This window comes from Pteropus medius, unplaced genomic scaffold (assembly GCF_902729225.1).
Source record: "Pteropus medius unplaced genomic scaffold, Ma_sr-lr_union100, whole genome shotgun sequence".
Lineage (NCBI taxonomy): Eukaryota > Metazoa > Chordata > Mammalia > Chiroptera > Pteropodidae > Pteropus > Pteropus medius.
The window spans coordinates 4,720,061-4,738,303 of NW_024351731.1; the positions used below are offsets into that span (position 1 = coordinate 4,720,061).

The 18,243-nt window shown below is 55.1% G+C and overlaps 1 protein-coding gene across 1 annotated transcript in view; it reads right to left on the reverse strand.

Moving 5' to 3' along the window:
- COL22A1 (collagen type XXII alpha 1 chain) overlaps positions 1 to 18,243 on the reverse strand; it is a 186,233-nt gene that overhangs the window by 13,610 nt on the left and 154,380 nt on the right. The window contains exons 47-53 of the mRNA XM_039846211.1: positions 17,781 to 17,834; positions 14,452 to 14,505; positions 11,647 to 11,700; positions 7,501 to 7,554; positions 4,861 to 4,905; positions 4,121 to 4,174; positions 2,867 to 2,920 (exon numbers count right to left, since the gene is read on the reverse strand). Coding sequence (XP_039702145.1) covers positions 2,867 to 2,920; positions 4,121 to 4,174; positions 4,861 to 4,905; positions 7,501 to 7,554; positions 11,647 to 11,700; positions 14,452 to 14,505; positions 17,781 to 17,834 — 369 coding nt within the window. The remainder of the gene's footprint in view (positions 1 to 2,866; positions 2,921 to 4,120; positions 4,175 to 4,860; positions 4,906 to 7,500; positions 7,555 to 11,646; positions 11,701 to 14,451; positions 14,506 to 17,780; positions 17,835 to 18,243) is intronic.

An 18,243-nucleotide genomic window follows, 5' to 3' on the forward strand; every position in this document is an offset into this window, starting at 1 on the left:
AGGAGCCCGTGGCACCTCACTCATGATACTGTGGCAAATAAAGTGAGTGTGTGCGCATGGAAGAGCCTGGCCCAGTGATCATAACCACAGCTCCGCACGGCGGATAAGCACGGCCACTTTCATCCACCCATCCTCACCCTCCAACTCAGACGCAGACCGTCCTAGGAGCCAACGCACCGCCCCGCAGAAGTGCTCACACTCTGCATGCAATGCTCGCTCCTGGGTTCCCCGCCCCAACTATGGGCTTGGCTTCCCGCCCCCAGCCCTGCCACCTATGGGCTGGCTTCCCCGCCCCCCAGCCCCCACTAGCTGCCCCAGCCCCCCCCACCATGGGCTTGCTTCCCCCGCCCCCAGCCCCCACCATGGGAGTGTCCCCATTCAACAGGTGCAGATGCGGAGGCACAGGGAAGACAAGCGGCTGCCGCAGGTTCGTGCCGCGCTAAGCCGAAGGTCTCTCCACTCCGGATTCCAGGACCAACTCACATGCTCCGACCTGACGGGTATTCCGCGCACATCCGAGATTTTGATAAACACGCTTAACCAGTAAGCCCCCCGGTAGCAAGGACGCAGATGCACGAGCTACCTGGACACTCGTTACAGCAAACAGCGGCTAGGGCCCCAGACGGCCCTTCGCGCGGGCCTCGCGGGCTCTGACTCACAGCTGCAACAGACGCAAACACCACTGCGCACGGAAATGCCAAGACCCTGCCCGAGAGGGACCTGGGGCAGCTGTGAACGCAGGCGGCGTGGACCCCAGGTGGCGCGGACCCCATCCCACGCCACCTGACCCTCCTTAAGGACGTGGCTGGTCGCTTAGTGACCACAAACAGGATTCCATCTTGTGCCTAAAACATGCACACGTGAGGGTGGGTGACTCACCAGACGCTGCCCAATCATGGAGCACAGATGTCACAGATGAGGAAACCGAGGTACAAAGCATAGGACCTGGATGGGACCTCGGCCGGCCTGCATGTGTGACAGCTCCCCGCTCACCCCCTCCAGGGAGTGCTGAGTGGTGGCACCTCCCTCCGCCCACCCACCAACCCATCTGTGCGCCTCTAAAAATACGCGCTTCGGCTCATCCCTGTGATAATTATATCTCTCCTGCTCCCTCTGGTCCTCTCCACTTGCAGGGAGGACGAGGGCCAAGGCACATTAGCACACGGCGCCAACGCAAGCGGATGTGCACAGGGGTGGTGGCTCTGGGTGGCCACTGTCACCCGTGTGCCGGCGGCTGCTGGGGCTGAGACCTGACTCCCTGCTGGGCCTCGGGCCACTCCTCACGTCCCACTTATCCACACGGAGCCCCTCGGTCTCTGTGCCTGGCAGTAAGGGGTCCATAGGCCCCCAACGGCTCTGAGCTCACGCCTCCTGCTCCGAGCCTGTCCTTCTCGGCGGGCTTCCTGAGAAGGACCTCGCAGTCATCCAGGCCTGGGGAGGGCTGACTTAAGCTGCGGAGTCCTGAACCAGGCTGCTTGAGTCCAAATCCTGGCGCTGCCGCTCACTCGCTCTGTGACCCTGGGCAAGTCACCTGACCTCTCTGTGCCTCCGTCTGTCGTATGTGAACGGGGACAGTGATGGCGCCTGCCTCACAAGGTTTGGGGAGAACTCTGAGTGAATCACACGAATGCTCGTGCGGCCTCGAGCCCAGAACACTGCCGATATCCGTGAACACCCGGCGTCCGGTCGCGGGTGTGCGGAGCTGCAGAGTTCCGCGGGGAGCACATCAGTGCCAGCGGCGTGGGAGCGAGGCTGCCGGGAAGTAACCTAAAGCCCGCTCCACCGTGCTCGGGGGAACACGCTTTGGTGAACGGTGGAAGTTTGTTGTTGGTTACAGACTCCTTACGACGCACCTCGGAACTGATGGGGGCAAGCTGGGAAGCCCCAGGACTGCCTCTGGGGACCTCGGGCCTTCGGGCCGCGCCCCTGCCTCCTGCACATGGCACGTGAGGCCCTCTGCAGCCTTACCTGGGCCCGCAGCTGGCATCCCACACCTTGTCCCGGAGCAGCCACGGCTCCCGAAATGTCCCTCCCTGCCCTGCTTCGTGCCCTTGAAGGCACCCGCACCCGTCAGGAATTCACCGAGCTCCTCAGCCCTCCTAAGGAGAAGCGGCACCGAGGCCCCGGCTTCCTCCAGCACCGGAGACCGGTGTGGGGCCCAAGGCCAGTGCCACGGGCATGTTCTGCATGCTGGGCCCTCACTGTTCCATCCGTCCGCCGGACTAAGTGACCGGGTTCCCGCAACTCCCCCACTTTACAGATGAGGGTACTGAGGCCCAGGAGAGGTGAAGAAACTCACGCAGTCCACAAGACGAGCAGGAGGAGGGCCAAGGACCAGGCCCGGGCAGCTAAACCCCGGAGCGTGGGTGAGGGAGCCAATGCCGGCCGGGGGGGCCCCTGAGGGGTGCTCTCCACCTTCCTGTCATCACGAGCCCTCCCCACCTGCCTGCGCAGTTTTTCCAAGTTGCCCCATATGAAACTTTGACATCACAGCTACACTACACGTGTGTTTCTGCTGCATTTGATATATGAAGAGTAAGACCTTGGGGCACCCCACCAACCAACGCATGCCCTCTTGGGGCAACAACACCCCGATTGGCAATGCATGCTCCAGAAGGCCTGGGCCCCTGCCATGCCGGGTGGCCTGCTGGAAATTCCGGGTGGTGGGTAGGCAGCTCTGGAAAACAGCTTGGGCTGGGTGGTGGGTGGGGCACTGGGGGGCTTAAGGCCGTGGCCACTCCCAGCTGCCAGCTCCTTTGCCATTTGTAACAACACAGAGGGCTACACCAGGATGACCAACCACATGTCACCATGGGAACAGGTCCTGACGAAACATGAAGCAAACTCATCCCCAAGCAAAACTCACCGGCAGGCCCCTCAGTCCTTGGGGACCCTGCGGCCCTGTGGGTCCACCGTCACCCTGGAACAGACAGAGTCACGTTATCAGAGTCACTGCACGGAGATGATGCAGGCACAAGTCAAACGTGGACCAGAGTTCACCAAGTCACCCAAGAGACCAGCAAACTCGCGTCCAGAGCATCACGTCGTCAACAGCCAGCTATTCCAAATCCGCGAACTCCCGCACGTGACAGCACATGCGTGAACACCCTCACTGTGCGTCCCTTTATCTGTCCCCTCGCCTAAGCCTCCTCCTCCCGGTCCACGGGGCTTCCAGGCCGCTTCTTGGAGGTGGGGAAAGCAGCACAGAGGGAATTCCTCCCGGAGATCTGCTCCTGCCCCACAGGACAGGCCCCTGGAACAGCCTTGCCTCAGGAGCCACAGTAAGAACAATGTCACCCATGTGCACAGCACCTCCTGGGGCAACGGAGCGGCGATGCACCACCGCCCCGCATGAGGTCTCCCAAGCGCTTCGTGACACGATGTCAGACACTTGGCCACGCTCCCACACGGAGTAGACCGTAAAGCAGTCTAGAAGGTGGATGTTTACATTAAAAGTGCTTTAGCGTATGAAGAGCCCCGGGGATACTCCCCAGGGGTTAAAGGCAGGTTCCAAAGGATGCCAAGGGCAGACGTGGGCCCCCTTGGGCCTCAGGGCCTCGAGGCCCTATGCCCATGCTCCTGACGCCCCCAGGATCGTGTCCACACGCCAGACCGCTTTGCTGGGGGTCAGGTACGATGGCAGGTCCCCCGTCGGCAGGCGGAGCCAGCAGATCCGGGCTCCGGGCTGCCCACTGCCCCGTCTGACTCTCTGTGTGACCGCGAGGAAGTGCCCTGGCTTCTCTGGGTCTCGGTTTCTCAATCTGTACCGCTGGGGCAAACGACAGCTCGTCCTGCCCTGGTCTCTCGGCCAAACTCAGGGAGAGCAGACTGAGCAGTTTAGGTGCCACCCGGCCCGTGGCAGTGGCTGTGATGGGCTCACGAGACTGCGGACACCGGAGGTGAAGAAACAGCCTGGGAATGCCACTCGAGTCCACCCAGGCTGGGTCCCCCGGCACAGCACTGACACCAAAGTCACACCATCGGTTCGGCCAGGCCCACGGCTTCCTCAGGCCTCCGCAGCCGCCCCCCACCCACCCCCAGCGCAGTGCAGCCCTTCCCACTTTTCCTGCACCCCCTCCTCCCACAGGCCCAGCCAGTTCCCCAGGACCCCTTCGCTTACGTCTTTCCCTGGTGACCCGTCCCGGCCAGGGGGCCCCACGGCACCAGGCTCTCCCTGGAGGAAGGAAGCAGAAGCAGAACACCTGCTGTCAGGGAGCAAGAGCGGAACGCGGCCGCCTCAAGCTCCGTGTCTCTGAGCATGGGGGACGGGGAGGACCAGGACGGCCCCCCAGAGAGCACCCCGCTGGTCCGAGCCCCGGGCTGGGTCTGCAGTGTCCCCAAGGCCACTGTCAGTCTTGGGCCGTGCGCACCTGAGCTCCAGAAACAGTGCTGAAGGGCCAGCCGCCTGCCTGGAATTGCGCCGCCTCCCCTGCTGACCTACTGAGCTCCCACAGCTCGGCTTTCTCATGGCCACACAGAGCATGGCAGGGGGTCTACCCTGGGGGACTCCCGGGCTTCGTTCCATTTGGGGCATTTGGCAGAGATGGAAGAAGCTAATGGACGCTTTCCCACGTTAGCTCTGGGACCCTGGGAAAGCCACCTGAGTCTTCCGGCCCTCAGGAGCACACCTATGTGTCACACAGCCAACAGTGACTCCAGGCGGACTTCATCAAATTGGTTATAAGTCAGTGTCTGGCCCCTAGGAGTCGTGTCTAGAAACACTAGACCAAGGAGGAATGATGCTTTCATCTTTCTCAGTGACAAGGCACAGCACTGGCCCACAGGGCCCTGAAACCCAGGGTCTGGAAGTGCCAGCTCAGGTCCAGCCGGGATGACCTCCGTGGCGAGACATCCACTTACCCGGGGACCAGGCGCGCCAGAATCGCCCGTGTGTCCCTTGAAGCCCTAGAAGAAAGAGAGTGAAGTTGTCCCACCAAGGGGCAGAGGGGCAGACTGCCGGGGGTGGCACAGCCCTGGTGAGACGGTCAGCCAGACCCCGACCCCTCTCACGGGGGCTCTTCCACCCCCCTCACTCTCCACCAGCTGCCAGGTGCTGGCCCCGCTCTGTGCCAGGCACAGGCCATGTCCTCGATGCCTGGTGACTGGCTGGCTAGGCCCTTCTTCCCAGGTCAGTGTGGGCAGGGCCACAGCGGCGGGTCCCACGGACGCCTCTGAGCGTCGGGGCGTCAGCCCGCGTGTCCCCTGGACATCCTCTTCTTCCTCACCCTTCTGATCTCGCACCGCTGGCCTGCGATGCCCTCTGCCTGGCTCCTGGGAGAGGCGGGGGGTGAAGGGGCAGGACAGTCAGGGCTCAGACCCTGCTAAGCCCCGGACGGAGTGACAGCACCTCGCGTCTCTCCCCTGACCCCAGGGCCCTTCTCTGTAACTGGGGAAGTCTCTGCCCCATTGGGTTGCAGTGGGAACCAGATGAGATGGTGCACCCACACTCAGGCCTGGCACCGCGTGAGCGGTCAGCAGCGTCAGTGACTGACGAGGGAGGGGGCGGAGGAAAGTGAAGCCATCTCAGGTTTGACTGCAGAGTCAACGCCCGTGACCTAGGAAAAGCCAGCTTAGCCCTGGGCGTCCTCACGTCACCGGCCATACAATGGGGACAGGAAAAACGCCCGCCTGCCTTAGCTTTGCCAGATCCATCTGTGGGAAGGGGCTTGATATGCCACCACGTCTGAAGGAGCAGGGCTGACCTTGGAGTCAGGGAGTGGGGAGCTGACCGTGGCCCCCAACTTCCTAGCTAAGGCTCTCGGGTGCCTGACATCTGTTCACTGTGACTCAGCTTCACATGTGTCAAATGCAGACGAAACCTGCTTCGGCAGAGTTCCCGTAAAGACTGAACAGGAGACGGTGCTCAAAACGGGCCATAGATCCCTGTCCCCGGAGAGCGAGGGGCCTGCCTGGGTCCCAGCACCTTCCTCAGAGACACTGGGACCCCGAACCCGGGAGGCGAGAGACAGGCGCCCTGCCGTGCTCTCCTACCCCATAACCGTGAACAAAAAGCACCACCCGAGGTGGCCACAGAAGGCACCCGGCTGGCAATTTTACGTATTTCATCTTCTCCTTCAGGGCTCACGACCATCCTCAGCAGTGGGAGCTCTGCTGATCCCCGCTTCACAGAAGAAGAAACAGAGGTCCAGAGAGGTCCCATGCCAAGCTCACAAAATGAATAAATGAAAACGTAAAGGCTGCGCCCGGGTTTGTCCACCTCGAGGCCCACGCCACCTTCCAGGCGTTGCTCTGACGCGGGCCAGGCCAGCCCGAGGAGGCAGGTTGTCCGCCTGCTGGGTCTCTGACCGCGGCCCCTGCACGCGGTAGGATTCCTCACAACTCTGGGCCAGGCGGGTCCCACCCAGCATCAGTCCCAGCAAACAGGTCTCCCTGCTGAAAGGAAGCCCCTCCCACCCGACCGGCCAGGAGCCGCCTTAACGAAAATCGAAAATCCCAGTTCTGTTTTCAGCCTCCCTCAGAAGGTGGCACTCTCCATGCTCACGATTCTTTTCCCAGCACAATCGGGTGAAAGGCAAGGAGATGTGGCAAGAAGGAAATTGATTTTGTGTTTTATTTCCTCTGTGTTGAGTGCTAGCCGGGTGAGTCATTGATTTCTCTACTGGAAGACGCATTAAGGAAAGAGAACTAGCATTTTGATCTTCCCCTCCTTGCCAGATAATTGGATTTTAGAATTTTCATTAAAAATCATAATCTTTCCAGAAACAAATTTAAGGAAATGTGTATAAACAATTTAAAAATTATGAAAGAGTAAAGCATTTAGCAAAAAACAAACAAACAAACAAAAAACATCAACAACCCCAAAATACAGAGATAGCATCCATTTTTATAGAAAAAGGACCTATGTCTATAATAGCGTGACAGCTAGAGTTAGATATACGAATGCCTTTTAGATATACAAATGTCGCAATTCATGCATAGAAAAAAAAGACTAGGAAAAATATAGTAGAGTGTTAAAGCTTAACCGCTGTTTTGCAGAATTATATATAAGTAACTCTTATTTTCTTCTCCACGGCATTATTTTTTATTCTTTTTCTATTATTATCATCGCCATGGTTATTGTTTTGCAATGAGAATGGGTTACTTTATCATAGGGGGAAAAAAAACCTTTAGCTATGGAAAATGTTCAAAACTAAAATTAAGACTCAATCTTAGGTTCTATCATCCAGAGAAAGCCCACTAAAATTACCCTAAATAGGCTAAAAACAAAACAAAAAAAAGTTAGAACAACATGGTAACAATGGCTGCAGTTCTGAAAGTCAAGTTTAAGGCCATGGCATGTGAAAGAAGTGAATTTATCAGAAGGGGCCCCAATGTTTTGGAGGAGAGAAACTTCTGGAAACTCATAGTCTGGCAGTCTCTGCAAACCCTACTCACTAGGCAGAGCCATGTGGCTGATGGCTTTATTCCACTACAGACCACACACATGCGCACACACGCGCGTGCGCACAGCACATACGCACACACGCACACGGCACTTACGGGGGGGCCTCGGGCGCCCTCTGGTCCTGGCAGACCGGGCCCTCCTGCTTTGCCCTGGGAGTAGAGAAGAAAAGAAGAGTTTGAGACACGTGTTAAGGGCCTTCCTGTTCTTGGTGCCCGGCCTGCCCCGTATCACAGGTCCACAGCCGGTCACCGGCCCCTGCCCACCCTTCCCCTGGCTCTGCAGTCCAGATCACCAGACTAGAGCCAGGCCCGCTGAGTCCTGGTCCTCCTGGGACCACGCCGGTTACACAGGGCTCACCTTGACAGCGGTCACTCATGGTACCCCGATCATTCTCAGAAACGGTCTGGTCTGGCTGAGAAATTCTGTTGACATCCTCATTCTAAATGACTTTTTAGCTACCCACAAACCCTCTTAAAGGCAGCCAATACCCACTGCATCCTACGAAGGGGGGCGCTGGGGCTCAGAAGTTACAGCCTTACCGAGCTGATGAAGGTCAAGCAGCCTGACTCCCAGCTGCAGGCAACACCCAAAGGCGCGCCTCACCCGTCGGCTGCGCTGCCGGCGGGGCTGCCGTCTGCTCTCCCTTTTCGCTCTGCCCTCTCTCAACTACGAAGTCACGGGGGCACCTTTGCTCTTTGTACTTCTTCACTCCCGGCAGCTCGGTGGGGTCCTGGACTAAGCGAGTCAGTGAGAGGTGGGCGCTAAAGTCCAGAGAGGGTGGTCAGAGGTGGGGGCGGGCGGAGGGCAGAAAAGTGGGTGGAAGGGCACGTCTGATCGATTGGCACACCGTTCCCCCGAATGGAGCCCTCGTTTGCACAGCTTGCACATTTGGAGGATCAGATGGGGTCCATTCGCGGGGGGTGGAGGGAGCACCCTAGGATGTGGAGTGAAATTACAGAGGAGGAGGTGGGGCACGAAGCTCTGACACCGAGGTGGGTGGGATGGTTTCTTCCGTCCCGGCTCATCCGAGTCCAGCTGGTGTGATCCGGGGTGTCCCTTCCCTTTTGCATTGTAAATTCGAGACAACTGCCGCCCGTGGGTCTTTGTGACCCAGCCTGGCTCTTGCCCCACAGTCAGGTGGGGTGGCCACCCCATCACCAGCCCAGGTTACCCACTGAGAACTAACAGCCAGCAAGTGTGGAGGGCCTTCCACATGGCCAGCACAGAGAGGCTGGGTGATCCGCTCAAGGTCACACAGTTGGGGTTCTAATCTGGGCATTCTGGCTCCAGAGTCTCTGTACTTAATCCTACACTACAATTAATGCTCAGACATCTCTTAACAAAAATTATGCAATAGGCAACTCAAAAGCTGCCTGTCTATCCAGCTGTATATCTATCCATTTCTCCATCCATCACCTATCCACCCATCTATCTATCTTCTATCCATCCAACCATCCATGCCCCTAAAGTATAGGAACTTGAAGGAATAACTCAAGGTGCAGAGTGACCACCCACCTCATGTGGCAGATGCTGCAGTTTCCCTGCCCCTCCCCCCGCTCACTCAGGAGGGTGCCCCCCCACCCCCCCCACCCCCCCCTTAACAAACAGTCCCTGCCGGGCTAAAGGCTGAAGGCTGAAGGCTGCTCTGGAATGGCCTCGGGGCTGCCTGACTGAGTGCGGAGGCCCAAGGGCACGGAGTTCACAGCTCGGGGACAACCTGCAACCAAAACGGGCTGAAGGATGAACAGCCCGGGCGCCCGTGCCCGGCCTGGTGGGAGGGCTGCAGCTGTGCCCCTCGCGAATTCTCAGAGGGCCTCCAGCGAGCCTGGGCGCGGGCTGCCCACTGGAGTGGCTGCGCTCGCTGTCCCTGGCGGCTTCCCTTCTTTCCTTGTTCCGTTTCCTCACGCCCTCCGTGTCCCCTGGGACCACGCCCCAACGACGCCAGCCCCTCCGAAGCCTTGTCTCCAGTCTGCTTAGAGGATCTCCGACGCCCCCTGTTCTGTGCCAATTTCCTCCGCAGCAGCTCAGAGTGATAACCGCCGGGATGGGGGCACTGACTGGTGAGCCCCGGATGCCCCCGCCGGGGGTCACCGAGTGTCCCCTCTCCCCGGAGGACCAGTCCTGCCCCTTGACCACTGACCGACCCAGGAGAGGCCTGGTCTCACACCGGTCTGTGCCCAGCGTGCGGCCCGGCCTGACGGGGCAAAGCCTTCCATCAACAGGCCAGACGGAGACCAACGGCATCAGCTTCCCTGGACGCCTGCAGAAAAGCTGACGTCCTGTTCTGGGGCGCTGAGCTCTGGGCTGCGCCTCGGGTGGGGGTCCTGCAGGGCTCGTCTCCCAGCTATGGGACCTTGGCTGGCGACTTAACCTCTCTGCGCCCTGGTTTCCTCGTCTGAGGCAGTGACACCTGCTCCTCCAGGGGTTCTCCGGGGAGCTATGGTGGAAACGTAAGGGAGCCCTCGGCACCCTGGCCCGAGGTCAGCACAAGCTGTGAGCCACGGGGGCAGCATGTCCTCCTCTCTCCCTCCCTGCGCCTCACCCTGGCTGTGGCTGCCCCCTGCCCACCACGGCAGCTCTGCCGGGCGTCAGCCTTCAGCAGCTTAGCAGGACCCCTGTGCTCTGCTCGCTGCTGTGAGCTCTTTCTTTCCCTCTCGGCAGCAAGATCTGGTTCCAGCATCTGGCGAGCAGGGGACAATGATAAAGGAGCAGCTTCGGGCAAGCTGTGTAAGACGTGGAATGAGTCTCAACAGTTGATGAGCAAACAAATTCAATGGGATGTAAACCTCGCCACAGAAACTTTACGTGCTTTCACTGAGTGGTTCCATAGGGTCTGCTGTCCTGGCCTCACCAAGAGTTAAAACCAGTGTAAAAAAGAACTGACTAAAATAATTAACAGACAAGCCTAATGCATCTAGCATATTTCTCACCTCATCTGATTCTCTGGCAACCCCGGCAGGTTGCTACTCTTATCCTCATTCTATTTAAAAAGAAACTGAAGCTCAGAGACGCCTTTTGACCCGCCCCAGGTCACAAAGCCTGTGTGGACTGGAGCCAGCATCCAAAGCCAGTCTCTTAGTCTGGTTGTGGTTTTAAGGTTGGTATAAAATTTGTTAGTTTAAGTTTAATTTGATTTTATCCATAAGTAACACATGCCCAAGGCTCCAAAAAATTTTAGAAAGTAACAATAATATAACATACTACTGAGTAACAATTTGTCTCCTTCTGCTCAAAACCACCCTCCTGGGGGTGGGGGGAACTACTTTTATTTGTGTTTTTAGAGTCTCTCAGAGTTCTTTTATGTAAATAGTAGAAAAATATATACACAGACCCATTTTTATACAAAATCGGGCATGCTACACGCCCAAGGTCTATCACGTAACGATACAGCTCGGAGAAGTCCCTCGCCGATACGTAAAGGATGTCCTCATGCTACCTCACAGCTGCCTGGGGTCTGCTGGGTGGCCCCGTCGTTACTGGTCCCCTACAGGTGGGCTTCTGGACAACCCGGGTTTCTAAGCTCCACCTGCCACCTTCCTCCCGCCCCTTGATGTCGAGGTGCCATGGAAACGGCAGGGCTGCTAGGAACCGAACACCACTGCCATCCAGGAGCCCGACACAGTCAAGACGAATCGACCACCCTGGACTGTCAGGAAAGACAACTTTGAGGTCACGGATATGAGCCTGTACTACCAACGGCTCCTGGGGCCGCAGGGACTTCCTCGTGAGCACTCAGTCTGCCGTGCTGTGTGTCCCCAGACAGATGACATTAAAGGAAAAGAAAAACCACACACGACTCTATGGCAAGGTTGAAGCCAGGGCAAACTCGCAGCCCCTAGAGCCAGCAGGTGTGGCTCAGGTTGTCCGTGGGTCTAACAGGCTTTTCAGGCATCGGATTTCTACCCCAGCCAGCGCTCACCCGCCCCCGTGTCCCCTCTCGTATCGACAGAGTTAAGCCTTCATGGGGTCATTTGAAAAATGCAGAGGAAGGATAGGAGCCAGGGCTCAAGTTCTGACTCTGTCACCAGCCCATCACGTGACTCGTTTCACTTTCCTGAGACTCAGTTTCCTTTGCTACAAAATGGGGAGCAGCGTTTACCTACTGGGGTCGGCAGGAAGTGAAGCAACGCACAGAAAAGAGCTCAGTGTGCCCAGCTCGGAGCGGCTCCTGGGCACACGGCAGGTGTTCCTGAGAAAGCGCTAACCTGGCCTATGAATGGGAGGGGTCTGGAGCCGCTTACCGGGTCTCCGGGGGGACCTGGTTTTCCATCTCTGCCCTCTTTGCCTTCTGCTCCCTGCAAGAGAAACTCAGATCAGTTATCCGGCCAAAGACGCCCAGAGGGAGGGGAGGACACACGTGGTGTCAGCACGTCTTCTCGCCTCATGCACAGCTACGTTCACACGTAGCAACTAAGGAAGTGTTTCGACCGACAGAACTGGTTCGATCTCCCAGTTGTTCCCTAACGCCAAGGTTCTGGCCTGGATGTCTGACCCACAGCGTCTGGCGCACAGGGGAAAAGCAATAAATTACAACCGTTTCTGCGTTATTGCCGCTGATCTAAAGAGGGCCCCCCTGGACATCTTCGTGAAGTCACAGTTGGGATGGCGCGGCCTCACACCTGGGCCCTGCACCGAGGGGCGATGCCAGTGCTGCTGAAGGTGATGCCGACTGAGTGACGTGCCGGACAGCACGGAGCACGGCCCCTGGAGCACGTGAGGGGCGGGGAAGTGAGACGAGGGTGGTGGCCGGGTCACAGAGACGCCACGCGCTTCTTACGTTTCCTCCCACGAAATCAAGCTGCCGCGACCCCCCCGTCCGCCCCCGCCTGCCTCCTTTTCCGAAAGGATACATGAGCCTTGTGTTTCTCAAAAAAATCATTATTCCTCCAGGACTCTGAAGATGGAAAAGACAGTTCAGTAGAGTGATCACGCCATCACACAGACCCAGATCCCGATCCTGGGCCACGTGGGCCCGGATTCCGGGGAAAGAAAACAAGGCAGCGAAGCAGAGGCAAAACCGAGCCGATCCGAGCGAGGGCTGAGTCCCGCCTGCACCTACAAGGCCCACGGTCTTGGGCAAGTTACTGAAACCCTCAGCAACTCGGTGCCACCTCTCCTAGACAAACGTGACGTGACGATCCCGGCTTGCAGCCGCTACGCGGCTCGGCAGCGATGCTTCTGCTTGCAACACGTAACGACAGAGGCTGCTGCGGGCACTCCTGAGTCCTCGTCAGGGCCTCCCCCGTCAGCGGGAGGCCGCCGCGGACAGAAGCCCAAGTTCATGGACCGTCTGGGCTGCTGTCCCAGTGCTCGCCGTGCACCTGTAACTCTTTACGAATGCTGCTCCTCGCACGACCGGGACAGCAAAGGGAAAGAGCGAGGTGGGAGGGCGGAAGGGATGTTCTGATGGAAAAGCCACAGCTAAGGGCATTTCTCCCTTCTCCAGCTCTCCAGGACTTGGGTGGTAAAGGGCTAGCTCAAAATCCAACTGGGTCAGCTACACTGTTGCTAGAATAAAATCAAGAACTATTTCCCAGCTGCTGTAACTTGCCAGGCTGCAGGGCTGCACTTTATAGCAAGAGGGGTTTCACATCTCCACATGATACTTAAGGTCTGTGTACCCTGGACGGGCTACTTAACCTCCGGGGTCATGTGGCTACAGCGAGGGCCACCTATGATGCCCAGGAAAAGGGTCCTCTCTCAGGGTGGCACTAATCGGATGCCCTGGGGCGAGGGCTCGAGGAAGCGACTCAGTCATGCACGTAGCCCTTTAGCTAATGGCTGCTGCGTGCTCACTCCGTGTGGGTGAAAAGGCAGATACAATCCCTGCCCTCACAGAGCCCGCAGCCCAGAACATGGCCCGCGCGCGCTGGGCACCCTCCTGTGACGACCCCAGACAGCAAACCACGGGTGGGTCTAATGGGAGTTTGCTGAACGAGCAAATCAATTAATACAGAGGAGGTGGTGGTCACTAATAAAGCCATTCCACAGATAAAAGTGAGATCGTCAGCAGGGATGGGTACTCGGAAGGAAAGGGAGAGAGACTGGGGGAGCCCGTCCTAGCCTGGGGGAAAGAGGACTTCTGGGGAGCGATGCCTGGGAGGCAGCAGAAGGATCCAAGGCAACAACTAGTGAACGGGGTGGCGAGAGGCCTTTCTGGGCAGACAGAACGGCACGTGCAAAGGCTCCGTGGCCTGGAGAGGAGAGGACAGAGTGTCCCGGGAAAAGAAGCCTGTATGGCTGGAGCAGGAGCACGCGCCGTGGAGGGCACGGAGGGGTCTGCAGCCAGGAGATGCCAGCAGCAGGCACAGGACAGGATGGAGACGGCAGCTCCTGGCCTCCCCGGACCAGCCTTACTGCTAACGGTGGCGCGCTCCGCCCCACTGAGAAGGGTGTTACATTAAGCCGTCCGGGAAAACACTGTGGACAGCAATCTTGCAGCATGTATCGAGAACCTCGGACACGACTATACTCACAGGTGCACCCCACTTTCGGGGACCGTCCTATAGAAACTGGGGACATGCTATGCAGGCAAACGACTCTAGTGCAGACTTTAAAAATGATCGTGAGGTTTATGAGGCAGCAGAGGAATGACCGTATTTATGACGGAACATTCACTGGATAGAGTGTATGTAAAATTCACAAGCATTTAAGACCATTATGGAAACCAGAAAATGTTTACATTGTCACAAATTATTAATCATCCCATTTATGTATGCATGTATGTGAGTGTGTGTTGACTGTCTTAAGTGTGTGTGTGTGTGTGTGTGTACAAAAACATATATACACACCATGGGGAGAGAAAGAGATGAAATGCTATTTAAATAAGTAAACAAGTATATTCATAAAAGAAGACCGACATTAAAACTGACTCCACCAAAAACTTAAAATTTAGATTGGTTTAGGTCAGTAATTATTTTCTTCTCGTCTTCTGTAACACACAGAATCCCCTTAGTGATCATGTCTCACCTTAACAATAAGGAAATATATTTTTGTTTGCTTATTTGTGTAGCAGAGAAATTAGATTTTTTTAAAATACCACTTACTGGGGTTCCGGGTGACCCAGATGGGCCTGGGGGGCCAGGAGGACCTTCTTTCCCCTAAGAAATCCAAGACACAAAAGCACCAAGACATTAAATCTCTCAGAATGGTTTTCCTGAAAGTAAATGACGTCACACAGAATTGCCTTCAGGGGGTGAAAGGAGTCTTGGGAGAGAAACAATGGGTGCTCCTGCACCCACCTCCGGCCTCTCCAGGCAGCACCTCCCCCAGGGCAGGGAGGAGCCCTGGGCGGAGCGTAGGTACACAAGGTGGCAGATGCCCTGGGCGGAGCGTAGGTACACAGGGTGGCAGATGCCCTGGGCGGAGCATAGGTACACAGGGTGGCGGATGCCCTGGGCGGAGCGTAGGTACACAGGGTGGTGGATGCCCTGGGCGGAGCATAGGTACGCAGGGTGGCATGCAGGCCTGGTCCCCCTGTGGCCGTGTTACCCAGATTTGGGAGGAACCAGAGTGGAAGCCCGGTGGGAAAAAGATGGTGGGGCTTCGAAGTTCACAGACCTGAGTCCAGCCCCAAATCTGCACTTTTCCCCCAAACTGCCTGAGACTCGGGTCCCCACCTGCCACTCAGCACTGACCACTGCACCTGGGCGTGTCAACGCCAGTGGAGAGCTGACCAGGGGCACAGAAAAAAGGTGGTTTGGTTTTTGTCACCCTTCCGTCCAGAGGTTCCGAAACTTTTTACCACCAATGGTCACTTAGCATCTCCTCACGCCAGGCAATAGATCTTGTGTTTTGAAAGGTGGTGTTTACCAAACTACAGTGATTAATACTTCATTTCCCATTTTATTCACCCTAGACACACGTTCCTGTCCAACAGAGCTGGTAAATAAACGTGAGGTGATCAGTGTCACCACTGCCTTCCTAATGAACACTTTCATGTCATCCTGCGTGTTCAGAGGTCCTGACAACTTTCTAATTCCCCACCAGTATTTCTTTTGTGATTAGATACTGATGCCAGGTTTTACATTCTAATCCACACGCCACACAAAATGACGTATTCTTAAGGGTTGTGATTTTAGCCTCTTGGAAGAAAAGTAAAAGCAAAAATATTTTAATATTTATTTCAGGTTTATACAGATTTCATATATTGTCATATATAAAGTATCTAATCAGGGGACCCAAAAAATGCTTCCTTTACTAAGTACTAAACTCAAAAAAGCTATTCAATAACCGAGTTTTACCTCCATGCCTGAAGAAAACGAAAGACATCAGTGATGTATCAGTAAGATGTCAAAAATATTTTTTCATAGACCCCTGGGAACCGATGAAGGATGGACAATGTTTCAGCTTTACTATTGGTTTGTTAAAGTCTTTTCTCAAAAGGATTTACACTCTACATACTCAGGTTGAATGGTTATTCTTAATCTAAAAAAAAATGCTGTTTATCCATTTGCATTGATAACAGTTTGGCATAACCTGCATCTCTATAAATTATGTGGAATGATATTTAAGACTGTGCAGATACAGTACCACTTGGATCAAAGCAAAATAATAACAATAAAACAGACATCACACACATCACACAACACACATTTGTCAACCAGAGACATGAATATTTAGGGATTTTTAAATTGATAATAAAGGTTTCTGGAGACTCGAATCATTTTTTTAAAAAGCAACAAATGGGAGATGGTTAGAATTCCTTTGTACAACAACGACAAGACACCCCATTCATGAGACCCGAAAACAAAGTAAGGGCCTCCGTTCCAGGTAAAAACAGGTGGCAAATCGTTCACGTGATTTAATTCAAAATATGATGAAAATTTAGGTTTTTATGTCTTTTTTTTTAACTATGCCTCACTTTATTTATTTATTTACTTTTAAATTGCTGCTTTTTAACTGCCAAAACTCACTGTTAGTGCTAAGAAAACTTTCAAGTATGTTCTGGTTTGATGTTCACGGTGAAATATCAGGACCATGGACAGCTTCAAGCGCAGCCTTAACTTGCCTGAGGTCCTATGTCAGAATCAATGTTTGCTTTAATATGGTTTAATTCCTAGGGATGGAATGATGTACATCTGGTCTCCACATCTTATTCTTCTTGGGCAAACAGTCCATTAGTTTTTATTGGGCAAATATTTTGCTGTCTGAGAATCAATAAAAAGCTGCCTGCAGTTATGTTTTATTTTATTCATCCTGGGACTTCTAGGTGGGCTGCTTCAAAAGGATTAGCCAGATGATGGTCATAAAAAAAAAAAATTAAAAGCCACTGTGGTTATTGTTTTTCAATCTCAGCATCCCTCTAGTCCCCAGCCCTGACCATCCCACATGGTGGATCACGGTGGAGTAGTAGAAAGGATAATGAGTTGACTTGAAACTTCCAACTTACTCACTTCCTGTACGACCTTGGACAAGTGACCTGACCCTCTGTCTTTGTCCTCCTCATCTGATGAGCAGGAAGCTGTCTTTAGTGGTCCCTAAGGTGCTCTTGGCACTAGAGTCCAGACATATCAGGGCCTTGACCTCGCAGGTAGCCAGACTGGAAAATGATGCTGAGGTTCCCGGAGACTGGGGTTTGTACCTGGCTCTGACATTTCCCCGCTGTGTGACCTGAACCTGGCAGTTTCACGTCTCTGATCCCCACTTTCCTTATTTATAAAATGGGGGTAATGACTCCGAAACTGTCTAATGTACAGGGCAGTCAGCTGAGATAAGGGACATCCGTTCACTGTGCAGTCCTTCCAGTGACTATGCACGCAGTGGCTACTAGCACAATGCCTGCTACCCTGAGCTTCACCCTGTGCTTATGGCATCGAAACCAAGAGAGGTTCTGGCAGCTTCAGGCAATGAATAAATTATGGTTTTTGAGCTAAATGGCTTGGGTTCGGATGCCAGCTCTGCCAGTTGTGGTTTCAAGACCATGACCCGCGACTTCCTCTTCCCTAACTACATTCTGCTTTTGGAACAACTGGATAAAGCGGCTACCTCCCCGCTGGCACACCGCCTGGTGCATACTGCAGGCTCAGGACGGGCTCACCCCAGGCCCTTCCACTCCCTTGTGCCTGTTCAGAAAGAAACCACACTGAAAAGGAATGGAGAGATAGGGCTAAACCTTGGGCCTGTTTGAGTTGGTTGTGAACTGAATTCTGGAATCACTGATTGCCAGGTCTTTTCCTCCTCACCGTTTTTTAGAGGTGAGGCAACTGGCGCTCTAATAGAAAGTGATCCCTCCTGAGGTCGACTGGCAGTGAACAGACCCTGGGGATGGGTAGGACACAGGAGGCCGGGAGGACCAGGGCAGGGTGGGCACACACGTGGGCTTCTGGGAGGCCAGACCCAGGCTGAAGGCAGACTTGCCCACCGCAGAACTTACCGGGGGGCCTTGGGTTCCTGGTGGCCCAGCTGCTCCTGCGATTCCATCAGCTCCCTAAGGATGATAAAACAGAAAGCCGGGTTGCTGTGCGTCTGGATGGAGATGGTCAGCACGTCCTCCCTGTGCGTAAAGCGACGCACAGATCTTACATCCTGTGCCCCTTCCCAGCTGCCTGAACCGTGAATACTTCAAAGGTGCTTCTGTCTTCCCCGTAGGACTGGGCTAGTCTCTGGGAATATAAAGGTGCTGGGAGGACACAGCCACATCTCAGGAAGGACCGAAGTATTTACCAGGCGGTCATCCCTGAGACAGCGGTAAATGGTCTCACTTCAGAGGGGGCATTTTCAACGAACATCAGGAATTTCAGGACAAAAGGCAGGAAATGAACAACTGGCTTTATCTTCCAGGGAGATACGAAAGAATTGCCGTGTCGACTCGGGGATGAAGAGATGCATAAATGGAT